Genomic DNA, 19,368 nt, shown 5'->3' on the forward strand with positions numbered 1-19,368 from the left:
TGCCCACGAGAACTTGAAATTCCTTTCCTAGGAGCAAATACTCAGTGCACTACTCCTGAGCATCACTGGCAGCGCAACTGGTCGTTACCTGGTCACCGGATCGTCTGCCGTTTGTTGATTCTGCCCTCCTATAGGCTAGAGCTTGACGCGTCGTAGGCTGCTTCTTCTGCCCCCCTCGCGTATATCTCGCTCTCCTCTTTTCTCCCCCTCCCCAACAACATCCCTTCTCCCACATCTCTCCTGACTCATCTCTACAAACCTTTCTACTTTTACGCATCACAAAGTTTGCCTTCGATCATCTTCACTTTGGCGGTGTTAAAGCAAGAGTAACTATCCAATTACCTATCCATTCTCACTCTGATCTCTTCTTCATACTCCCCATACCCAAACACCCCTGCACTCTGTTTACCCCTTCCCCTATCTTCTGTATCTACTCATTTTACTCTTCAATAACGTTCATCGCTATAAACATGGCTCTACCAACCATGAACGGCGATCAAGGTCCTACCTCCGAGCAAGGTAGTTGGGACTTCTTGTCCTCCCGCTCCGATGAGCTATCTTCCCACTCCTCTGACTTCAACGGAGTTGGCACCGCATTCGGAGACTTAGACTCTCATCCTTCTGACATGAGTCTTGGGCTCTCGGCCAACAGCGACGAAGTCAGCCTGAGGTTTGAAGAGCAAGACTACTTGATCAAGTCCAAGCTCGCCAGTGTCGAGACTCAACTCGACTACATGAGCGACACCGCCAACTTCCCCAACCTATCAGCGGAAGAAATAATGAGCCAACGCGAGGCTCGGGAACAGGCTCGTGCCGATCTAGTGAGACTGAAGGAGGAGAACCGTTTGAACCGTATCCGCTATGATGAACTGCGAGTAAGTCATCCCCAGTCAATCCATGTTGTCATCTCATATTAACCCTCTAACCTCCTAGGATGAGATCATCGGCTCAACTGATGGAAACCTCACTCCTACCCAGGTTCTGGCCAAGATGGAGGAGCTCGGTCGAGTTGAGGTTGACCTCCTCGAGAGTAACATGGCGCTGCGAGAGATGAGCGAAGCCCAAGAAGACTCCTCGTCTAGAAGCGATGTAAGTATTCCCTGTCCTTTATGAAACTAGATGATTAATGTTTGAACTCAGGGAGATGATGAGGCCTCGTCTGATAATGAGTCGGATGAATCCATCATCCATCAAACCACGTCCGAGTCCGACAGCGAGGGTCCTGGGGAATAGGATCCCCCCAACTCCCTGGCCGACGATTCCTCAGACGTTGTCTCCCAGTTTGCCCGCTCAGATGGTAACTCCGCTGCCGATGGCGGCAACAATGCTGCATCCCCTACCAACCAAGGCGTTGCATCTGATGAACAGGACGCCCCAACCAGCAACCAAAATGAGACCGTCTCTATTCGCTCTGATGATGAGATTTACATGATCAACATCAATTCGGTTTTCGATCCTGACAGTCCCGCTGACTCTCGTCGTGTTCTCCTCGAGAAGATCCCACAGGGCACTAGTCTCACCCAGATTGCCGATGCGGTCTGCGGTATTGGCGGTCTAGTCCGCATCTCCATCATGGACAACATTGTCAACAGCGGCACGGCGTTTAAGATAGCTTGTGTCGAGTTCCGCGACTCCACGGCTGCTAAGAGATATGTTGCCAACGTCAAGGCCAATGGACTTGAGCTTGTTGACGGCACCGGACGCTTCTTCGAGATTGAAGTCAAGCTCATCAACTCAACCTCGTCCTACGATTCCCGCCATGGGCACCCGCTTGAATATGGTGTTGGCTATCATAGCGAGCACTCGGGTCGTTGCATCACTCTCGAGAACTTTCCTACATCAGCCATCTGGCATCTGCTCACTCGATTCGGAACCAAGTACATTATCCGTGCTACCTTTTCCGCGAACGAGAATCAGATGAACGGCAAGCTATCCATTGAGTTTGCCAGTGTCTTCGAGGCTGGTCGTCTCTGTTACATGATTCTGAACCATGTCTTCTTACCTTACCATGGACCTGCTTCTCAGATGGGGTTTGGCCCGACTCCTTCTGATCGTGATGTGGTGGAACTCACCAACTCCGTTTCGAACACAGTTGCATTTGTCCCACCTAAGCACCTATCTGATGCATGGAATGTGCAGCCCTTCAACTTGTTCACCCCCTCCTCCAACTTTGCCTACGGGGCACCTATTCCCCGACGTGCGGTTACCAGCCGCACCTCGTCCATGAACGTGGAGGTTGTGTCGCGCACCCCATCGATGAACATTGAGGCACCTCAGACCCCGTCGATGAATGCGGAGGCGTCACGTAGGCTGTCAATCAACGTGGAGACGTTGCATCGTCCGTCTTGCTACCCCGGAAACTATGCCGTTGTTCCGCACATCCTCGTCCGCGATGACAAGAACTCTCCTGACCTCCGGGATATCCAGATGACCAACATCACTTTCAACTTCGTTGACGGCAACACTAAATACATCATCGTTAAGGGCAAGATCTTTTCTCGTCAAGTCAACGGCGACATCTACACCAAGCTCGATGACACGGAGCTCATGAAACTCAAGCAGGACAATGTTCTTAAGACCAACTGGGCTCCTTTCTGGAGACACTATTGCGAGGCAAATGAAATGCCCTACCTGCCCAAGTACGCCGAGTATGGCCGTGTCGCTAGTGTCCGCCGCAACATTAACAAGAAGTTCGGATTCTCGTCGTCCTGGAATCCCGAGAGACTCACCGCGATCCCCAATCAGATCAAGGCATATCTGAACCCAAAGTCGCGCAAGGTAGTCTCGACAGCCGAGGCCGAGCGAAAGTAGATCTACACAACAAAGAGCCGCGGTATCGCGCGAGACAGCTGATCAACATCGGATCAGTGGTGTTCCTCTGAATACTCACACATCGGTTCAGTCATACTTACACTGAGCATATGCATTAATACTCTGCCGAACATGTCAACAACAGGGGCAAGGGGAGGGAAACGATTATTTTTGGAATGTTTTTAGGCAGGTATGGGACATTTAACCAAGGGCATTGCTATCAGGGGATTTGTATGACATCTTTTGGAGCCCTGGGGATCAATCAATCACGGAATCAGCGGTAGTTCAAGGTACTTTTAGGTAGTTCAATGTAAATAAGTCATTTGACACAAAATGGGTATCTCTAATGCTATGTATGTCCGCCGTGACCGTTTGGCTTTTGAAAAGTAATTACGCCTTCGCCCTTAATGACAAGAATCCGTGCCCGAAAGCCATCTCCAACTCCATAGCCAACCTTGACCTGTTGTTTTTCTTCACCTGTAATCATCTGCTCCCCATCCATTCGCATCCAACTTCTTAGCCCTCTTCTTCGCAGGCGGTTCCTCCACGACGAAAAGCTCATCATCTTGATCATCATCCTTGCGTGGATCTGCAGCGACGGGCATTCCGAGTTCATCTTCCTCTCCGCCTGCGAAAGCCTCGCTGACGCTCTTGAAATGCTTCGCAGGAATGCCCCATGACAACGTAGTTTGTTTCATAGACTTCTTCTTTGGTGCGTATGACGGTGCAACGGAGGGTTGTTTTTGAACCGGCTTTGTAGCCGGCTTGTCTGGGCGTTTTCTCTTCCCGTTGCGGAGGTACGCCTTGATGAGATCTTTGGGGAGGTTGGATTCTGGCTCCCAGGAGGGGTTCTGGTCAGGCGGCCAGTCGCCTTCCCAGCGGACCAAGAAGTAGCGCACTAGACCTTGGCCTTCAACATCGTAGAGCTCCATGTCTTCAAGCCGTTTGACTTCCCAGCCTGGTTCATCTGCCTCTTCTGCTTCTTGGCTGGGGTCTTCTTGAGGAACTGCCTCTGGAGACTTGGGGGCGCTACTTTTGGGCTTCGACTTGGACTTTGGAGGCTTCTTTTGAACTGAGAGAGCTTCTTCGATGAGACGTGCTGTTTGGGTCTCTGACTCTGGATCTGGTGTCTCAACCCCTGAGTTAGAGTACGTGAGTGACTCTTGGGGAGTCCAGTCTGAGGCTGACCCTGTGCCTTGAACGCCACTCAATAGTCCCTTAGAAGGTTGTGCTTTCTTCGAAGAACGGCCAAGCTTCTTTTTGCCTTCAGACTTTGAGCGTATGCTCGTGATCTCAGGCGTGCTTTGCCGACTTGAGGTCCCTGTTGATGGGAATGATTCGAAATGTTTGCCTTTGGTGTGACTTTTCTTTGGGACTTGGGGCTTAACTGCTGAACTATGCACCAGATCCGTCTTAGAGCCACTGAAAGCACTTTCTGAGTCCTCAACGGTCCCTCTATGCTCCTCCAATGCCTGATCATCCGTCTCAGCTGAATCACCAGTCATTTCCCACTGCAGCTGTCTCGCCGGACCCTCCTCATCCGACAAGCCCTCAAAGTCCTTCAATCTGTTCTTCGTGGGGGTCCGGATCGTCATGGCCCCCTTCATTGGAACAGCCTCATCGTCTTCTACCACCGCAACAACAGCCGTTTCTATCGTACTGTGCTTGGGTGGTCTACCACGCCTCCTTGGCTGGGTGACCTGTCCAGTTTCTGTCTTCTTTTTCTCCGTCGTTTCTTCTTCTAACTGTTCTTTCGTATTCTTGAATTCCCACTCTTCCAATTTCCTCGGAGATACGTATTCCAGAATATCCATTGCAGGAACCAACATCTGCGCCGCTGGTAGGTCTGTCCATGACACGATATATGTCATCCGTCTCGGCAGAGGGAGTCCATCCGCAGCAAGACCCGGTGAGGGAAGGATAATTCGCTCCAATATGTACGCGGTCGAGTCTTGGGGTGGTAGCAAGCTAATAGGCTGCAGTGGAGGGCCACTGCCAGGGACATAATCTCTTGGTTTAGACCGAAGACGTACTTCTATCCGAGATCTCTTGTGTTCTTTCGGTTTTCGTTTTTCCGACTCGTCTGGCTGGAGCTGCTGTTGGAGGGACTCCATCGCTCGTGCGCCAACGCGAGTCCCGCGACCCGCGACGCCAGTTCTAACAGGATTATAATGGACGAGTCGCCAATTCGATTAGGTGAGTAGGAATCATAGGTAAAGAAAGGGCCTGAGGCAGATCAAGCAGAAGAAATTTTCGATTGTGTCGTCGGCGTGTTCATAAGAATAAATCTGTTTTATGAGCTGTTCTAAAACGCGGCTTGTGTTGTAAAAGGCTGGCAGCAGGCCTAAGAAAGAGCTGCTACCCGATGATTAAGCTAGAAGTATTGTCAACAAAGCCTAACACAGCATGGAAAGGCCTATAGGCTATATTATAAATAAAGAAATGAAGGGAACCTGGAACCTCTTTTATTGAATTAGTATTTTAAATAAAAGCTTTTCAAATATTTATTGAATTACTAGTTAATACACTTCGTTTTATACCTATCTATAAAATTAAATAAAGAGAATATAATTAATCTTAGCTCTATTAAATCTATATAGCCCTTATTAGGGGGGTCGGGGTTATCCAGTTCCTAATTGAGCCTTAATGGCGGCAGCGCTTAGCCGCGCCTAACCAAGCGCCAAACTTTTCCATCCACCATGAGATCACGAACACAGCTCTGCCCGAGCTTCAGCATCCCCACGTCACGCCTAATAACCGACGGCACAACGACATCCTTCAATCTCCACTCCAAACCTCTAATTGACTTTTTCTTTCCCAAACCTCAATTGGCCAAACCATCAATTCACCATGGCTTCTCCGCTCAAGACCTCCGTCTTGCGAATGCCGCTAACAGGTCTCGTGCGCTCATCACAAAAAGCTTCATTCTCAACTCTGCGTCCAGCATCATGTCTCTTAGCATCGCCGTTCCGACCTCAATGCTTCACCCCCGTCGTCGCAAAGACCTTCTCCCGCACCTATGCCGATAAGCCGCAGTCCACCGAACTCCCCCCGCTCGACTGGAACAGCTTCTTCAAGCTGCGAGTTTCGCGCCGACGATACCAGCTCTTGTTCTCCATCACCAATGGACTCTTCGCCGGCGCTGCGGGCGCCGTTTTTCTCTCGACGGGTCTGGCGGAACCGATCATCTCGCAAATCCCTCTCGACCCGTTTATGACGCTGGGACTTATGACGTTCGCGTTCTCGGGCCTTGGGTGGTTGAGCGGCCCTAGTGTTGGAAACCAGGTCTTTTACCTCTTGAATCGTCAGTGGAAGAAGCAGATGACGCAGAAGGAGGCTCAGTTCTTTGAGCGCATCAAGAAGCATCGGGTTGACCCCACCAACTCGAGCGCCAGCAACCCTGGTAAGTTTTTCATCTCGCTAGCTTCAAGTGCCGATCAAGTAAGTTACTAACTACGAAACAGTTCCTGATTTCTACGGCGAAAAGATTTCTAGTGTTTCTGGATATCGCCAATGGCTAAAAGACCAAAAGGCATTCAACAAAAAGAAGACTGCCAACTTTGTGTAAACGAAAAGAAAGAAAAGAAAAAATATCTCACATGAGTCTGTGTTGACTTGAGCAAAATGTTATTTGTAATGGCGCAGCTGATGGGCAGGAATGGCCTGTCCTTGGTGTGCTTGGGTTAACACGGGCATTGTATGTTGTATGTATGTATCATAAAATCTCTCATCCAATACGACTATCCCCATTTCCTCTTTTAGCCACCATCTCTTGCGTCAGTCTATATAAAAGGTACAGATGGATCAACAGTGTCTTTCCATGACTTGATACCGCCCAGAATATCGCCGATAAATCGCTGTCCGTCGTTCCCTAATCCTAGATCCTTGAGTTTCTGTGCGGCAATCTGCGAATCGTTGCCGACTCGGCAAACGACGTATATGGGGGTTGAATGGGGCAAATCGCTTGGCCATCCCTCGGGTGTTGCTTCACCACGAGCGCTCATGAAGCGACTGATAGGGATGTTGACCGAGCCTGCGATATTGCAGAGATCAAAATGTTCCTTCTCTCGGACGTCTACGAGCAGCATATCCTTGTTCTCTAACTTGGAGAGCTCATCATACTCCTTCGCTGTGACTCGCTCGTCGGGCTGGAGTAACTGAACAGGCTGTTTGACACCGCAGAACTGAACATAGTCCATTGAGTTCTTCAGCTCATCTAATGTCAGTCTGTTCTCGTCACCACAAGCCAGACAAGTCTTTCTTCTACCCCTCATCCTCACGGATCGGAAAGGGGTGTCAGACATGCCACTGAAAAGTAACAGCATCGGTGTTTTGGCCTCTCCATGAATCTCAAGATCACCTCTTGAAATCAACTTGATGGCCTCCAAAGCTTGCAGGACGCCCATTGTACCAACAATAGGGCCAATGATTCCACCCTCACCACATCCAACCACGCTATCTGGTGGTGGGGGGGTTGGGAATACACAGCGATAACAGGGGCCTTTTCCAGGAGGATTATTTAGAACGATTAGTTGGCCTGAAGTTTGAAATGCAGATGCTGAAACAAGGGGCTTTGAGAGAAGAACGCAGATATCTGATATGAGATAGCGAGATGTAGGGTGATCAGTACAATCAAGGACTAAATCATACCCTGATACAATATCCTCAGCGTTCTGCGGTGTGAGATGTGTGTTGTGCGCGTTATAAGTTATCGTCGGATTCAGACTTCGCATATTAGTCAAAGAACTCTTAACGATGAATGGGATCTCTCACTCTTTAAGATATGTGATCGCACTCTGAACCTTGCTCATACCAACACGACCTGTCGAATGCGCAACTTGACGGTGTAAATTCGAAACCTCAACTTCATCACCATCAACAAGACCGATCGTCCCAATGCCCGAACCAGCGAGGTATGCTGCAGCAGGACATCCCAGACCTCCCGCTCCAACAAGTAGAACCTTGGCATTTCTCAAGCGTAGTTGACCTATTCTTCACTTAAGACCTTTCTATTGAGCATTTGAATGGCAACGAACCTTGAAGCCCAAAGTTTGGAACAATCATCTGTCTACTGTACCTCTCATACTCGTGGTTATCCAGTGGCCACTTCCACGATTCTTGAGATTTGCGTGCTTGTGACTCTGCGGCTGCGAGTTGGGAGCGTAGATCTGCGAGCTCGACCTCTCGCTTTGCAATTTCTCTTCGGAGATTATCAACTTCTTCCATTGTTATTGCATGAGAGTGAGTGAGATGAGAGAAGAAGTGTGAAAGTTAAAAAGTCACGAGAGGATCAGCTTAGAACGGAGATATTGAGTTGAACCCCACTATGAGTTGAGAACATGACCAGTTTCAGCATTTTCTATTAATAAAGCACTATAGACAGTCGTTCGACTCGATAAGCTAATACAGACCTCAAGATCCGATTTTTAGTCATATTTTTAATGGCTGATTCACTGACTACAAGTCATTGTACCGAGCTGGCCTCAACCTCAGCCATTGACTGCCCCTCCACGCTTTATCTCGGTGTGCCCCACCACCTCGGTGAGCTACCCTCACCGAAAATGTTTCTCCAGTATCTTCACCTACACCTTCAATTCCATACCCAAATCCTCCATCTCCAACACCCCAACCACAACCACAACCCAAAATGGTACATCCCCTTACCCCTAATACTCTCAAAAACAATCAACTAACAAACCCGAGGCTCCTCAACCCCCAGGTCTCAAAAAGCCCTCCGCGCGCACCCTCCGCCACCAGCGAGTAACAGGCCAAATCCACCCCCAAGCCCCCCAAAAAGTCTTCCGCGACGACGCCGCAGTAACCGACTCCTTCCTCTCCAGCAAGCGCGACAAGCGACTCATCAAGCACTCCTCCTTCGTATCCCGCATCCAATCAGCACGTATCTCCAAATCCACAAAGCGGCGACGGCCATCGAAGAAACTAGCAGCCAACTTGGAGAGTTTAGCTGATGCGCTGCCGGAGCTGGAAGAGGGCGCGGAGGTTGAGCAGGGAAAGGTTAGGCATAAGAGCTTGAAGAGCAAAAAGGGTGCGTTGAAGAGAAAGGAGAGAGTTGTTAAGGGCGAGATGGAGAGGTTTGGGGTTAGTATGGCGAGGTTGACGCAGCAGGATGGTGTGGCTACGCAGAAGGTTGAGACGGAGGAGAAGACTGCGCCGGCGCCAACTGCGAATCGGTGGGCGGCGCTGAGGGGCTATATCTCTTCGACAATGGAGCAAAATCCAGCTTTTGCTGAGAAGAACTGAGCAGGTCGACGTGGAGAGGATCCAAGATACCAAAGATGGAGATCAAGTCGATAAGTGACGTTGCAAAAGGGGGGCAGATGCTATCTTTATAGAAATCTGTTCAGGCGTATGGAGTTGGAATCATATACTTTGATCACAGGCCCAGGACAGGCAAGAAAACTTGCAATCTTGATCCTAAATGACAAAAAGACTTACTTGAATTGACATGAGCTTCGGGGACTTTTTGACGAGTTTATCTGGTCTTCTTCATAAACCCCAAGTCTTCATGCTCCCTTGGGAAGGCCTACACTATACTTCACAACAGATGCAACACTCAGGTTTATAACGGTACAATTATTCTTCATAAGCTGCGCTAATGCATGCACGCATGTCTTTTTTCATATCCTACCAAACGCCTTCATCGCTAACTCGCATACTTTGATATCTGGGAGTATCATTAAAACAACAAACGCGTGTATGGGCATCTTTCTCTGTTACATGATAACCACATCCCTCTTACTGCTCCACGCTAACCACCAACGCCAAGATAAAAAAGACACAGGGTGAATATGAAGGACAAAATGAGACGATAAAAACAAGACTGATCGACCGTGACGCATCCGTCGTAAAATTCATTTCATTACAGTGGTGGAACAATTGCATCGTTGGGTCTCGATGACATTTTGAGGCGTAAGAGCCTATGCGCTGGAAGACCGCTTACCTCGAACTTTGACGGGGGTTGGAGGACTTGTTTGAATCCTAGGCTCTTTGGTAACTCGATCGGACTTGCATGCTCGTGGGTCAAGAGGAGGTGAATCCTTGGAAGATCGGATTGGATTCGGGTTTGTGCACACACGGTTCCTCATTCCTCTCCAAGGAGGTTGATCAACGAGTCTAGTGGGGGGAGAAACCTTGGGTTTGGTGGCCAGAGCCTTGGCGATTGAACCCTTGCCGCTTTGGTTGACGGGTGACTTCTTGGTCTCTTGAGAACGGGAAGATGAACGGCGTGGTGACCGAGGTGGTGACTTTGGGGGCTGCCGGGCGTTACGCGCCTTTGCCGCCTGAGCTTCCCTGATTTGTCTGACGAGTTCCTCGAACTCTTCGCAAGAGCCGTAGCAGTCCGTTCTCTATTCGATCCGCGGCGGTGTCTTGTTCGAAAATGGGCTGGCGCTTCTCCTATCTTGACTATTAGATACGCTATGCAAAGGACAAAAAGGAGAAGAAAAGAGTTGGGGGCACTCACGATCGCCTGCGCTCACCCTCCTTACGGAGATTTTCGATAATTCGCATCATCTCTTTGCGGCCACCATAGCTGTCGACCATCTTACCACCCATGCTCATCGACACCTTCTCGCGGGCATTAGCGCAGAGAAGGCGCTTGACGAGGAGGTGTCGCATCAACAAGCAGACAAAGACACCGCAGTCGCTTCCGTTCTCCTGCTGGGGGCAATCCTCGAGGTTGATAAATCTAAGAGGCCGCCCGAGGATATTGGCAAGCTTGCGAGTCGCAACGTTGGCCTCGGAGTAGTTGGCACCACCTAGGGAGTCGTAGTGGAAGGCGACACCGTCGAGTGTCGAGACAAGGAGAAGTGACCAATGGCTACCACCCTCTGCGACGCTCACATTACGATTGTCGTTGATGGGTAGGAAGATATGGGTGACCTTTGAGAAATCGGGAAGGGCGGATTGGACTGATCGGAGGTCGGGCTCCTTCATGAGAAGGAATGTCATGCTGGGACGGAGCAGGACGATACGAGCCTGAGGGTACTTGGGAAGTGTTTCGCGCTCCAGATATTCCTCCCAGAAAGCAATATTGTTATCCGTTAACCAGTCGTGCTTGAGCGCCTTGATATCCTCAGCTGTCAAGAGGACATCATAGTAGCTGAGGTAGGGTTTCTCGGGAGCAAGCTATGTAGGATGTTAGCGTTAACGCCACAAGACAAGTCGCATTCCATGATAAACTCTACCAAAAGCGCATCTCATAGATAGGCGCATTGGATCGATACCTAGACAGGCACGCACGGAGATGCGGGGTTACAGTTACATACCGAATCGCCAAAGTGGCGGGCCATCCTCTGACGAAACGGCATCTTGTGTTGCTTGGATGTCGAGGATGAAGTAGAAGTAGATGACGTCGACGAACGAGGTGAGATTTCAGGAGAATACGATGTCGAGTCTGCGGGAGTGATCTCGTAGTCGGAATTGGCGGTTAAGGTTGAGTCCGAGGTGTCAGCCGAGCTTAAGCTGCCTGGTCGTCGTGATCGGCGGCTCCGAAAGTTAAGTAGACCGTGCAAACGGCTGTAGAAAGGCAAGGATGTCAGAGAACGATTGGTAAAAAGACTGATGCACAAAGGGCGATAATGCGCTGAGGATTGGTAGATAAAAGTTTGTAAAAGATGAGAGTGTTATAAGGATGAAGAAGTAGAACGGATGGAAGTAATCTGAGCTGTAGCAGAAGAACAGATGCAGCAAGTGGCAGTGTAAGTGACTGACGGGAACAATAGACAGAAGATTTAGTGGAAGCGGGGTCAATAATAGTAATCTGAATAAGAGGAATCCGTACACAATAGAAAGGCTCCTTTGAACTAGTGGCAGTGGTATTATACCGAGGCTTTTCAGGTAGTTTTGACCCTTGTGCAACGTAGAAAAATGGTTGAGGTCTGGGGAGAAAAAAAAGAGAAAGGAAAAAAAAACTGGAGCGAAGGGCAGTGTCTGCAGCTGCCGCGTTGGACAGGAGGCTCAGCCCAGTCCACGAGCACAGGACGCAGTGGAGGCGGGGCAGGCAACGGCACTGGCAATTTAGCGTCAATGCCCTGGAGGCCCCCCCTGCTTGTAAGAGATGTAATGCGGGCAAGCCAGCTTTGACTGATGCAGACGGGCCAGAACTCAGGACCTCATTATCCAGTGACAAAAGGAGTTAGGCAAATCTAGTGCAGTATCAGGGGGCCCCTCAGACTGCTCTTTTTCGTCACCTAGGACGAAGAAAGGTTGGGCCTCCCCTATGCAGAGTGGTCATATGACGATGTGACAAAGAGTGGTTGGGGATATGGATGTGCCCATTGTTCATGACTGAAACAAGATAAATGCACTGGCCTCTGAATAAACGGGATAGTACAGAACAAAGCCAAACGAAACAGAACAGAACAGAACGAAACAATCGTCTTACTCACCCTGATGTAGAAATATGCCCCGCATCATCTGAACCCATCCTGTCGCGTCGTGCCACTCAAGTTTCAAAGCTGTAACAAACAAAGTGCAGGATATCCAAGCGCAAGTGGTCCAAGCAAAGAATTGATTAAATATTAATAATAATAAAGAGATAATTAATATTCGTAAATCGGTTTATAGTATAATAGATACAGCAGCATTAATCGTACTGTTCATCGGCAGGTCTGGATCTCTTATATCATGCATACCATCTAAATCTCGGACTTGGGAATGACCCCGTCCGCGCCACAAAGTCGCTACGTCACCCACAACCTAACAAAACCACCATCGTCATCGTTTCCCATGTTCGTTATCGCGCCGGAAACGCCTCCCGGACTGTACACTCCAGGCATCGACATCACCAGCCACGAATGCAGTAATGTATCAGCTCGATAGGGCAGGCAGCTAATCTCGAATATCGTGATGCTCATCATGGCACGCAAGATCAACAGCACTTGTCTCCAAGTGTCTCATGGTTATTTCATCCAGTCCCCATCGTGATGTTCGTCTCCCTCTCGCTTGGCTTTAACCGTTATTCGCCAAGTATTCTTCCACCCTCATCCAAACGCCAGTGAAGCCAGTGTACGATGCTTCCCGTATCGAGTCTAGCCCCATCAAATAAGCAAGCATGGCTCTCTTCCCATTCATCCGTCCATTCAGCATGCGTCTCAATCCTTGGATTTGCTTCACACCCCATCTTAACATCGTCTCAATCGTCTTAAGATCGCTTCACATCTTGCCCAGATTCTGTAATACGTGACCATGTGTACCATCATAGCGAGGACATCACTCCTCAATAAGTCACTAAGTCACTGTCGATGCCCAGCGACTTCTCATCAAGCATAACATTGGCCAGGCTCGGGATCCTTACCGCTCGACTAACATGAAACTAACCCATCAATCAACCTTTTGATCCCTGCCGCTATTGAACCCTGATTTTCAGTCCCCATTCCACCAACTGCCATCACATACCCACCACTTGAGTCAGACTTGCTCCTTACCTAGCTCCAGCAAATCCCATCTTCTGTCATTACAAAATCTGTACAGTAAATCACCTCAATTTTCGTAGTCTGCAACATTTCCCTGCATCAATCGTCCATGAAGTGCTCGTAAACTTGTCGTCGCTTGTTCAAATAAGTGACGGCGCCTTGCTGCCGTTTCATTCAGTTGCTGCATCGCCTTCTCTCGTATCTTTCCGCGCTCATCAATCTGTGCCTTGGCTGCCCGCGTCCCCCGGAGGAACCTATCACTATCCTTCTTCCACGTTTCATTGAGCGCCTGCCTCTCCTGCATGTAGCGTCGTTCGATCTTCTCCACGCAATTGATGCCATTCTTCCGATAGGCATCAGCGCCACGGTAGATGGTCGCTTCTTTGGCCTGGAGATGGTCCAGCATCATCTAGGCAGCATATTAGCATTGAACTGACCTTTGGCAAGGGACTTACCTCGACTAGCCCATGGAGTTTCTCTCCTATCTCTGCATTCGGCCCGGCCGGTCGTGTCTGTCTATGATACTCTCTATTGCCGCGGACTTTGTCATGCTCCATGGCCTGTTCCACTTCGGCAGTCGCTTCCTTTTGTCCCTGCAGGGACGCCAGTATCTGAGCATGAATGCCTTGATCACTTGAACTTGGCTCGGGGTGTAGGTTGACAGGCTCAGTTTTGACCTTCATGTTCGGTTTGGGTCTCAATCCCACTCTGGTCTTGTCAGGGATAGCCTCTGCAGCTGCCAGACTAGAGAGGTACTCTTGTTGTAAGTAATTGCCATCGGGGTATAGGGATTCCTATTCCGCAGTTCTTCGAAGGCGTTGGGATCTTCTAGGCTCCGTCTGCTGATTGCGCTTGGGCACTTTCGCAGATTCAACTTCTTCCATAGCACTTGGACTTGTTCCACTGACAGGCTGCGCTGGGCTTGTTTCAAGTGGCAGCGGGCTACCCGCTTGGCTGACACTGAAGCTCCTTGAAGTTTTACTGATCTTCCGAGGTGGGTGAGAAGCATCAATGATGGGATCAACTGTCGCAGCAGGTCTTTTCAGGGTCCTTGCTTGTGAGGTATCTTGTTGAAGGCGAATGTTAGTATCGCGAGCTGACAAAACCTCCCGACCCTTTTGAATTGCACCGAGTCCCTTCGTGCTTGGGAGAGGTTCTTCGACAAGCTTCTGAGGGTCACGCTTAACCTTCATGGTTGTCCTCTGCCTAGATATTTGCTCTTCTTGGGGACCTGAAGGATGAGGAGCCTCGAGATTCTGCGGTAGGGTCTGCCGCCGTGTAGAAGGCTGCGCTTTCTCGCGATGAGCATGGCCTACTGGTTCCACATCGACAATTGGGTCAACAAGTAACTCTCCCATTACTGATTGGGCCTTCCTTGCTGGTTGAGTCTTCTCATTTGGGTGTAAGTCTTCGATTGGAACGAAGGCATCGTCATCATCCGAGAACAAAGAGCTTTCAGGGTCGCTAGAGAGCACGATAGGGTCCTGAGTTGATCCCTGAGTCTCATTTCTTGATTCTTGTGTCTCTTGGACTTTTGAAGGCTGTGACATTGGTCCACTTTCCTCTTTCACGTTGGCTCGGGTTATTCTCTTGGTAATCACGGGTGCAGGCTTAGCTGCTACTTTTGTAGCAGGGACTGCACGTTCTTTCCTCTTTTCAGTTGTATCAGGTTTCTCTTGAGGCACCACGTTCTTCAAACCTGACTTTCGTGTAGCTGGCGGAGCTTTCTGGGGAGCTTTCTCCTTCTTGGGAAAATCTTTAGCAGGCGGTTTGCGCTTTGGTGCAGGCTTTCGTTTCGAGCCGGGCGTCCCTTTTCCTGCAGCTGCAATAGGAGACACAGAGGCAGCATATGATTTTCTGAGACTGCTCACTATAGGCATGCGAGGCTGCTGTTCTGGTACCTTGCGTGGTGTAACCTCTTTTATTTGCTGTGTTTCTTCGTCAAATTGGATGGGGGTCTTCGCTCTTTGTTTCCGGCCTTTCTTTCCTTTGGGTTGCTGCTCATCTTCTCGAATATCCTGAGTTTCCATAGCGGCAGGTTTCCTTTTTGGTGTCTCTTTGCCTTTGCGAGCGCCGTTCTTCGGCTTTGGGGGCTTTACTGGTGGCTTTTCAGGAGGTGAAGAAGCTTGCTCCTCTCCTTCGTCTTCTCCTGATGAACCCAGCTCCTCCTTTAACAGTCTCGTAAGGGCATCATGCTTTTTTGAGGTCTTCCCCGGTACGCCTTTTGTCTTTGAGTTCTGTGACGAACTTGGCTTCTTAGTACGCTGTGAACTTTCTGGGGCAGCTCCAGGTGCTTCCTCCTCTTTTCGCGACGTCTCAGCTTCAAGCTCAGCGGTCGACTTGGGAGGCGTGACATCATACAGCTCGTCTTCCGGCAAGTGATCCATAGCTTCTAACTCAGGGAAAGGTGGCAACCCAAGAGATTGTATCGAATCTTGGATGGTACTTGGTAGTGGTGCCAAAGGATTGTTTTCCACTATATTCAGTACCTCGTCATCTCCGATCTGAGAGGCAGCCAACGAATAATAAGGTGAACTTCGTCGTATAGTAGAAGCTGTCTCAGAAAAGTCAACAAAAGGAGGTTCTTTGCTTTCTTGATCAGGCTCTGATGGCAGTGGCTGAGTGTTGGGAAGCTTGCCTAGACCGGACTTTGGACTGGAAAACTCGTCGAGAAGAGAATCTTGGTTATCTAGAAAGCTTGGTTCGTCTTCCCGTAGAGGCGTGCTTCGGCGTGTTGAACCGATTTCAGACCATGAGAAATCAGCAGGTGGTTGAGCGGATGGAACGGCTTCAGCTTCAACCAACTGCCTCAGATCATCCTCGTTGAGGTCATCATCAAATTCGTTTGTAGACGGTATATCAGAGTTTGGAGGCTCAATATTGGCGCCCTGATTTGGTAATGCCGGTGTTGGATCCTGAGTCTGAACTGCACGAGGAGACTGATCGTGACGATTTGGGGTAGTGTCGAGTTGCCCTAGGGCCCCAATCCTCGCTGAATGCCGCGTACGCTTTGCGCGTGGGCCAGACTTCCCACCTCTTCGCTGCGGCATTGGTGCATACTGCAAGACTGTCAGTGGATGGAACTGTACTGGAGGGGTGCACAACTTGTAGGGGATCTGACTTACAGTCCCCTAAATGATTGGAGGGTGCAATTTGGGCCATCGCCTGCTTGGGAGAGGGAGAAATAAAACGGTACCGAGATCACAAGCGAGATCGAAGAATCTTTAAAATGTATGGTAGAGTTATTTTGAGAACGTTTTGTCATTTGGTAAGAGAGAGGTAGGAGCAGATGATGCAAGCTGCTGGTAAAATGGAAGGAGCGGGCATGCTCGAAGTTGAATGGCTCTTGCCTGCTTCATTGATGGCACCTGCCCACTCATTCGTGAATCACTGCGTAAAATCTAAGCTACCTAGGTATTTCTGAAAGTAAGATTTCGTTAATGTACGATAAGAGAAAGAAAAGCGTTCGAAATACTGGGTTTATGATATCACTTTAGTATACAACATCAAAAATATCACAATTCGATTTCAATACGTCCAACTCCAACATAACAAGTCAACTTGAGGTACACTTAGTTCACATGAACTACACTTCACCCCACCTATTTTGGCATACGAATATCAAGAAAGCCCTTTGATGGATATGGGTGATAAGGTAGTAGTCGGTGTCAGTTGTTGAAGTGGTTGAATTGGTTCAGCCTACCCTGCACAGCCGGAGGGTTTCTCAATACAATGGAGGATTTTATTAATGTTGATCTGCGATCTATCGCGCCGGGACATCGCTTGGTAATCTTTCAGCAAGCCAATTCGTCACATAATCCTAGTAAAACCCGATGGTCCGGGATTCAGTAGTGTGAAGCGGACTTTGGCTGCGGACCATCGGTCGGCGCAACTATTCCCATGCCTTATCCACGCGGCGCATTATTCAGCAGCGCAGTGAGGGATGCCCACTATCTCCGCTCCGCCCGAATCGATGACCCGTTTCATGATGAACAACGCCTCCTATCTCCCTGGAAACCCCATGCTTTGAACGTTTATTGTTTATTGTGACATTTATTATTTGCGAGCGCTTTATATATCCCTCCTCCGCCACCTGGCAGGATCACCGATCTGTCTCAGCTACACCTGTGCAACTGCCCTATCAATCAGTTGTAAGCTGACGTCTAAGCTTCTCGCTCGACATACGTCATGTCAAACCCAATGAACGCCCGCGACGCAGCCAGTAAATCTTCGCTTTCTGTCGTTCTGCGCAAGTTCAGTGTTCTTGCGCAGCGGCCCGAACCGAAGAGGTACCCGCCGATCTCTTCTATCCCTCGTACATCAGCTGCACGCTTGGCTCAAGCTGCCGAGGATCATGTCATCGATCGAGACCATCCTGCGCCAAAGACATATCTCTATCTCGCTTATGGATCCAACCTCGCCGCCGAGACATTTTTGGGCGTTCGTGGCATTAGACCTCTGTCCCAGGTGAATGTCTCAGTGCCAACGTTGGAGCTTAAGTTCAACCTTCCTGGAATTCCTTATCGCGAACCATGCTTTGCGAACGTCGATTACAGAAAGCTTCCCGAGAAGCCAAAGCTGCCTCCAAAGGTGCCAATCCCACCTTTTGAGCCTCCGCAGCCACCTCACTCTGAGGAGCTTAGGTGGGATGAAGGTCTTATGGGTGTGGTGTACGAAGTAACAGAGGAGGATTACCGCACCATCATCCGCACTGAAGGTGGCGGAGCAGGCTACAAAGAGATTGTCGTGCCTTGCATACCACTGCCTCCCAAGATGTCAATCCCCGAGAAGCCATTCCCTGATATTCCTCGACCTTTTCTGTCAAGAACGCTTTTCGCACCACAGATTCCTGACAAGGACTTGCCTGATGACCCTCGCAAGCACAAGTGGTGGTATCGCTTCCTGCTCGGTCCTCAGCGTGAGCCTGGCTATGCACAAGCCAGTGCTCGATATCTCAATCTCATCAAAGCCGGTGCCAAAGAACACGAACTTCCTGATGGATATCAGCGTTACCTGCACTCACTACAGCCATACACGATAACAACGTTGAGACAGAGAATAGGAGCATTCTTTTTCCTGTTCTTCACTATCTTCTTCTTCGGAACGGTTATTCTTCTGTCCAAATTTCTAGCCGACAAACGCGGCAAAGTGCCCCAGTGGTTAGCTGTCACTATGACTGTTATGTTCACTGTTGCCTGGATGGTTTACGATAATGTTTTCAAGCCTGTTTTTGGAAATGGCGAAAGGACTGAAGAGAAGGACGAGAGGAAAACACACGGGAGGAAACGCTCTCTGTCGGCTATGCTTAATCACTTCCCTTCGGTAGATGAGGAGAAGTTGGAATTATTGGGCGAGTATAACTGAAAGGACAACGTAGTGAATTTAGTCGTGGAATTTAACTGCTCTTAACCGCTGGGTAATGGGACATATCTGTTTTTCCATATTGGCACTTATTAGGGTGCTGATCAGCATTCACATTGGCAAAAGTTCAGATTGGAGAGATATAATTTCATATCAAATATTTCAGATTACCAAATGCAGGCATTCGTATCTCTGTTAAATATACTGATCTCTGTACGGATAAAAGGGATGGGAGTGAGATGACTCCGTTGGGGTAAACTTGGCAACGTCAACATGCAGTTGAGCTCTAGCGCCCTTGAGCCAGTCACAATGCAACGATACATCCTCGGCAGTGGTTGATATCGTGATATGAAGCGACTCTTAGTAGTGATAACCTCGAAATCTACATCATTTGATCCAAGCCCATGATTTCTTTTTGTCCTGACATGTGCTCGTCACGCGACAAGGGGATCGGCCCGCGGATTACGGAACGGGGCTCGGTGCTGTAGCTGTTCCTGGATTATGCATCTTTGCCCCCTTGTCTCCCGGAGAATCCTAGACTTTGCAGAGATCCTTGTTTCGAGGTTCTTTGTTCGACATGTGAAATCCCACTTAAAAAAGTTGAATTGGAATTTTGTGTTGTTTCCATGTGATTGAAGATATTGTTGAGAGTGAAATATTCTTTCAAGCGTGATTCATATAGTGTTTTAACTTATATGGCTATAACTCTGAGCTTCTTCTAGAAAAACAGCTTCCAATTGACATATGCAGCCACAGCATT

General features: G+C 49.2%; 9 protein-coding genes across 9 annotated transcripts; 4 read left to right on the forward strand and 5 right to left on the reverse strand.

Moving 5' to 3' along the window:
- Positions 1 to 470: 470 nt before the first annotated feature.
- On the forward strand, positions 471 to 2,811 carry FPRO_02393 (uncharacterized protein; the record flags this gene model as incomplete). The annotated part of the gene is made up of 4 exons (XM_031227511.1): positions 471 to 875; positions 934 to 1,089; positions 1,141 to 1,219; positions 1,268 to 2,811. The coding sequence occupies 4 exons, from the start codon at positions 471 to 473 to the stop codon at positions 2,809 to 2,811; spliced, it is 2,184 nt and encodes a 727-aa protein (XP_031077940.1).
- A 473-nt stretch (positions 2,812 to 3,284) lies between these two features.
- Positions 3,285 to 4,925, reverse strand: FPRO_02392 (uncharacterized protein; the record flags this gene model as incomplete). Its single annotated transcript, XM_031227512.1, has 1 exon — positions 3,285 to 4,925. The coding sequence occupies one exon, from the start codon at positions 4,923 to 4,925 to the stop codon at positions 3,285 to 3,287; it is 1,641 nt and encodes a 546-aa protein (XP_031077941.1).
- A 736-nt stretch (positions 4,926 to 5,661) lies between these two features.
- On the forward strand, positions 5,662 to 6,379 carry FPRO_02391 (putative Presequence translocated-associated motor subunit PAM17, mitochondrial; the record flags this gene model as incomplete). The annotated part of the gene is made up of 2 exons (XM_031227513.1): positions 5,662 to 6,214; positions 6,276 to 6,379. 2 exons carry the CDS (start codon positions 5,662 to 5,664, stop codon positions 6,377 to 6,379), a joined length of 657 nt encoding a protein of 218 aa, XP_031077942.1.
- Positions 6,380 to 6,593: 214 nt separating this feature from the next.
- FPRO_02390 (uncharacterized protein) lies at positions 6,594 to 8,037 on the reverse strand (the record flags this gene model as incomplete). Its single annotated transcript, XM_031227514.1, has 3 exons — positions 6,594 to 7,536; positions 7,585 to 7,798; positions 7,848 to 8,037. 3 exons carry the CDS (start codon positions 8,035 to 8,037, stop codon positions 6,594 to 6,596), a joined length of 1,347 nt encoding a protein of 448 aa, XP_031077943.1.
- A 421-nt stretch (positions 8,038 to 8,458) lies between these two features.
- Positions 8,459 to 9,072, forward strand: FPRO_02389 (uncharacterized protein; the record flags this gene model as incomplete). The annotated part of the gene is made up of 2 exons (XM_031227515.1): positions 8,459 to 8,461; positions 8,515 to 9,072. The coding sequence occupies 2 exons, from the start codon at positions 8,459 to 8,461 to the stop codon at positions 9,070 to 9,072; spliced, it is 561 nt and encodes a 186-aa protein (XP_031077944.1).
- Positions 9,073 to 10,178: 1,106 nt separating this feature from the next.
- Positions 10,179 to 11,141, reverse strand: FPRO_02388 (uncharacterized protein; the record flags this gene model as incomplete). Its single annotated transcript, XM_031227516.1, has 3 exons — positions 10,179 to 10,227; positions 10,295 to 10,959; positions 11,100 to 11,141. 3 exons carry the CDS (start codon positions 11,139 to 11,141, stop codon positions 10,179 to 10,181), a joined length of 756 nt encoding a protein of 251 aa, XP_031077945.1.
- Positions 11,142 to 13,314: 2,173 nt separating this feature from the next.
- FPRO_02387 (uncharacterized protein) lies at positions 13,315 to 13,930 on the reverse strand (the record flags this gene model as incomplete). Its single annotated transcript, XM_031227518.1, has 2 exons — positions 13,315 to 13,656; positions 13,703 to 13,930. The coding sequence occupies 2 exons, from the start codon at positions 13,928 to 13,930 to the stop codon at positions 13,315 to 13,317; spliced, it is 570 nt and encodes a 189-aa protein (XP_031077946.1).
- A 111-nt stretch (positions 13,931 to 14,041) lies between these two features.
- On the reverse strand, positions 14,042 to 16,297 carry FPRO_02386 (uncharacterized protein; the record flags this gene model as incomplete). The annotated part of the gene is made up of 1 exon (XM_031227519.1): positions 14,042 to 16,297. The coding sequence occupies one exon, from the start codon at positions 16,295 to 16,297 to the stop codon at positions 14,042 to 14,044; it is 2,256 nt and encodes a 751-aa protein (XP_031077947.1).
- Positions 16,298 to 17,435: 1,138 nt separating this feature from the next.
- Positions 17,436 to 18,611, forward strand: FPRO_02385 (uncharacterized protein; the record flags this gene model as incomplete). Its single annotated transcript, XM_031227520.1, has 1 exon — positions 17,436 to 18,611. The coding sequence occupies one exon, from the start codon at positions 17,436 to 17,438 to the stop codon at positions 18,609 to 18,611; it is 1,176 nt and encodes a 391-aa protein (XP_031077948.1).
- Between the last annotated feature and the right edge of the window lie 757 nt (positions 18,612 to 19,368).

Source organism: Fusarium proliferatum (genome assembly GCF_900067095.1).
Source record: "Fusarium proliferatum ET1 genome assembly, contig: FPRO_scaffold002, whole genome shotgun sequence".
Lineage (NCBI taxonomy): Eukaryota > Fungi > Ascomycota > Sordariomycetes > Hypocreales > Nectriaceae > Fusarium > Fusarium proliferatum.